General features: G+C 36.9%; 1 protein-coding gene across 3 annotated transcripts in view; it reads left to right on the top strand.

Annotated features, from left to right (window-relative positions):
* LOC125841564 (nucleolin 1-like) overlaps nucleotides 1-1,453 on the top strand; it is a 4,059-nt gene extending 2,606 nt beyond the window's left edge. The window contains exons 3-4 of one of the 3 annotated variants that reach the window (XM_049520715.1): nucleotides 315-489; nucleotides 729-1,453. In XM_049520715.1, coding sequence (XP_049376672.1) covers nucleotides 315-489; nucleotides 729-1,114 — 561 coding nt within the window. In that variant the 3' untranslated portion in view covers nucleotides 1,115-1,453. Of the gene's footprint in view, nucleotides 1-245; nucleotides 490-728 lie in introns of all 3 variants that reach the window. The other 2 variants (XM_049520716.1, XM_049520714.1) reach the window with 2 other exon arrangements.
* The last annotated feature ends 891 nt before the right edge of the window (nucleotides 1,454-2,344 follow it).

Genomic DNA, 2,344 nt, shown 5'->3' on the forward strand with positions numbered 1-2,344 from the left:
TGTCTGTTCATTTTGCTTAATGATTTATTGTTCTGTTGACTCCCTACTCTCATGTCTATGTTTTCTGTGCTGTTTGTTCTTCAAAATTTAGGGATTAATTTTCTTTCACGAGGGAATAGAAAGTTCAAAAAGAAGGAAAAGGAAGTAAATAACACAAATTATTGCAATATTTGGCAGCCATAAAAGTTGGAACGTTTATTCGAGTTGGTACTGTGCATATACTAAATTTGTAATCGGGTTTGCAGGAAACAGAAAGTGAGGACGACCTTCTTGATGAAGATGAAGATGTGGAGGATAATGACCATGAATCTGAGGTTCCAGAACATGCTGAGCCAGTAGGCCAAAAGATAGAAGCTTCACCAGCTCCTAAAGAAGCTGAGAGACAACTATCGAAGAAAGAGAGAAGGAAAAAGGAGCTTGCTGAATTGGAGGCACTTTTAGCTGATTTTGGGGTGGAACAAAAGGAGAACGGTCCGGAAGACTTACCTGGTAATTCTTTTGCCTCGTGTACTGATAAGTGATAATGGTGTTTCCCTTAGTAAATAGTTATTGAAATTGTGATGAACTTGATGGCCCACCTCCTTAAGACTGATATCATATTCTCTTTCATTTTATGGACTACTTTTTCTTTTGGTTAGCACTTGCTGTCATTATGTGGTTAAGATGCCTAGTTTGACTCGATGGGTATCTGAAGGTGGATTTTCCTAAATGTTTCTCTATAATTACAGATGTTGCTAATGAGAAGAAAGAGGGTCAGCCATCAGAAGATGTAGAAAAGAAAAATAGTGGGGCCACAGAGCCTAAAAGTGCAAAGAAGAAGAAAAAGAAGGACAAAGCATCCAAGGAGGTGAAGGAATCGGAGGATCAGCCCAACAATGTAGATGCCACTACTGGACCCGAGGAAACTAGAGGAGCTGGACCAGTAGAAGATGTGTCAACAGTGGATATGAAGGAGAGGCTGAAAAGGGTGGCTTCGGCAAAGAAAAAGAAATCTGGGAAAGAGACAGATGCTGCTGCAAGAGCAGCCGCAATAGAGGCTGCTGCACGGAATTCCAAGCTTGCTGCAGCAAAGAAGAAAGAGAAGAGCCATTACAACCAGCAGCCGACGCGATAAATTCTACCACAGCTTGGAATGATTAAGCATCAATGGTCCGAGTTCCAAACAGCTTGGTACACAAAATCGTGTTTTTGCTGATGTAGAATAAGATTAGGGCTCTAGGTTTGGTCTTTGAGACACAAAAACTATGGACTAGTTCTTGGAGCCTTGGCTTAAAAAGTGAAGAGAAATGAGAAAAAAGAAAGTGACTGGCTGGACAATTTTACTGTATGAGAATGGTATTTGGAGATGTAGAGAGTAGCTTATGTTTTAAAGTGTTGCATATTGGTGCTAGTACTTATTGAACTAAGGTTTTGGTGAATGAGAATGTTATTTGTTGTAGTATTGCTGTTTTATTGAAACATTGGGGCGATTGTGTTTGAAGAATGTGATTTGTCTCACGTTTGGTGCACATAACTACTTGGTATTTGTGTGGTAGAAAGTGGTACGTACTTGAGATGTGTGCAAATTGTTTCTTGTATAAAAATATATATACTGAATTAGTTGAGATGTGCCCAAATTGCTTGGAGCAAAGAATTGTTTGTTTAAATTTGTTCATCTTCCACAAACGTTTAGTAAAGAGATTTCAAGGAGTTGAACCACCAAGTACAAGGACTCCTTAATCTTACTTGGAGGAGAGAAGACGCATATCCTCATTACAAAGAGAGGTGATCTAATCATTCAAGATGTGGAAAAACACCAAAAATAGTTTTACAGCTGTACAAAGATTTAGCATTCAAGGGAGCTGAAATGTGATCTTTGAATTTTTTGTTTTTGCTTGAGATCTTTGTTGTTGGCGGATGTTGAGTGAATTTACAGTTGGTCATGTTTTTTTTATCTACATTTGAGCATTGTTCCAAGTAATTTCTAGCTTGATACTCCTTGTTTTCATTCGATCACATAATTTTGAGTTTATGAAAGGTGTTTTATGCTTTGAAGGTGAAAAGAACTTAATTGGACTAATTATGAAGTAAAAAGTGGGCAAACTCGCAAAGGCAAGAATATTTATCATTATTCTAGAATTACTTTTAAATCTTATTTTCATTATTGTTTATGAATTCTTCTACGTGTAATCAGATAATGAGTGGCTAAAAGTTTTCATTATAGGGTTATGGACATTATATGAACTTCTTCCTCTAATTGTATGATTGTTTTCAAATTCTACCATACATATGTTGTTCTCTTAATCTAATACTCGTATATTTTGTTGCTTCACAAGGCATAATGTAAACAAATAGTTGTTAGTGA

The sequence above is a fragment of the Solanum stenotomum genome, chromosome 10, assembly GCF_019186545.1.
Source record: "Solanum stenotomum isolate F172 chromosome 10, ASM1918654v1, whole genome shotgun sequence".
In the NCBI taxonomy this organism is placed as follows: domain Eukaryota; kingdom Viridiplantae; phylum Streptophyta; class Magnoliopsida; order Solanales; family Solanaceae; genus Solanum; species Solanum stenotomum.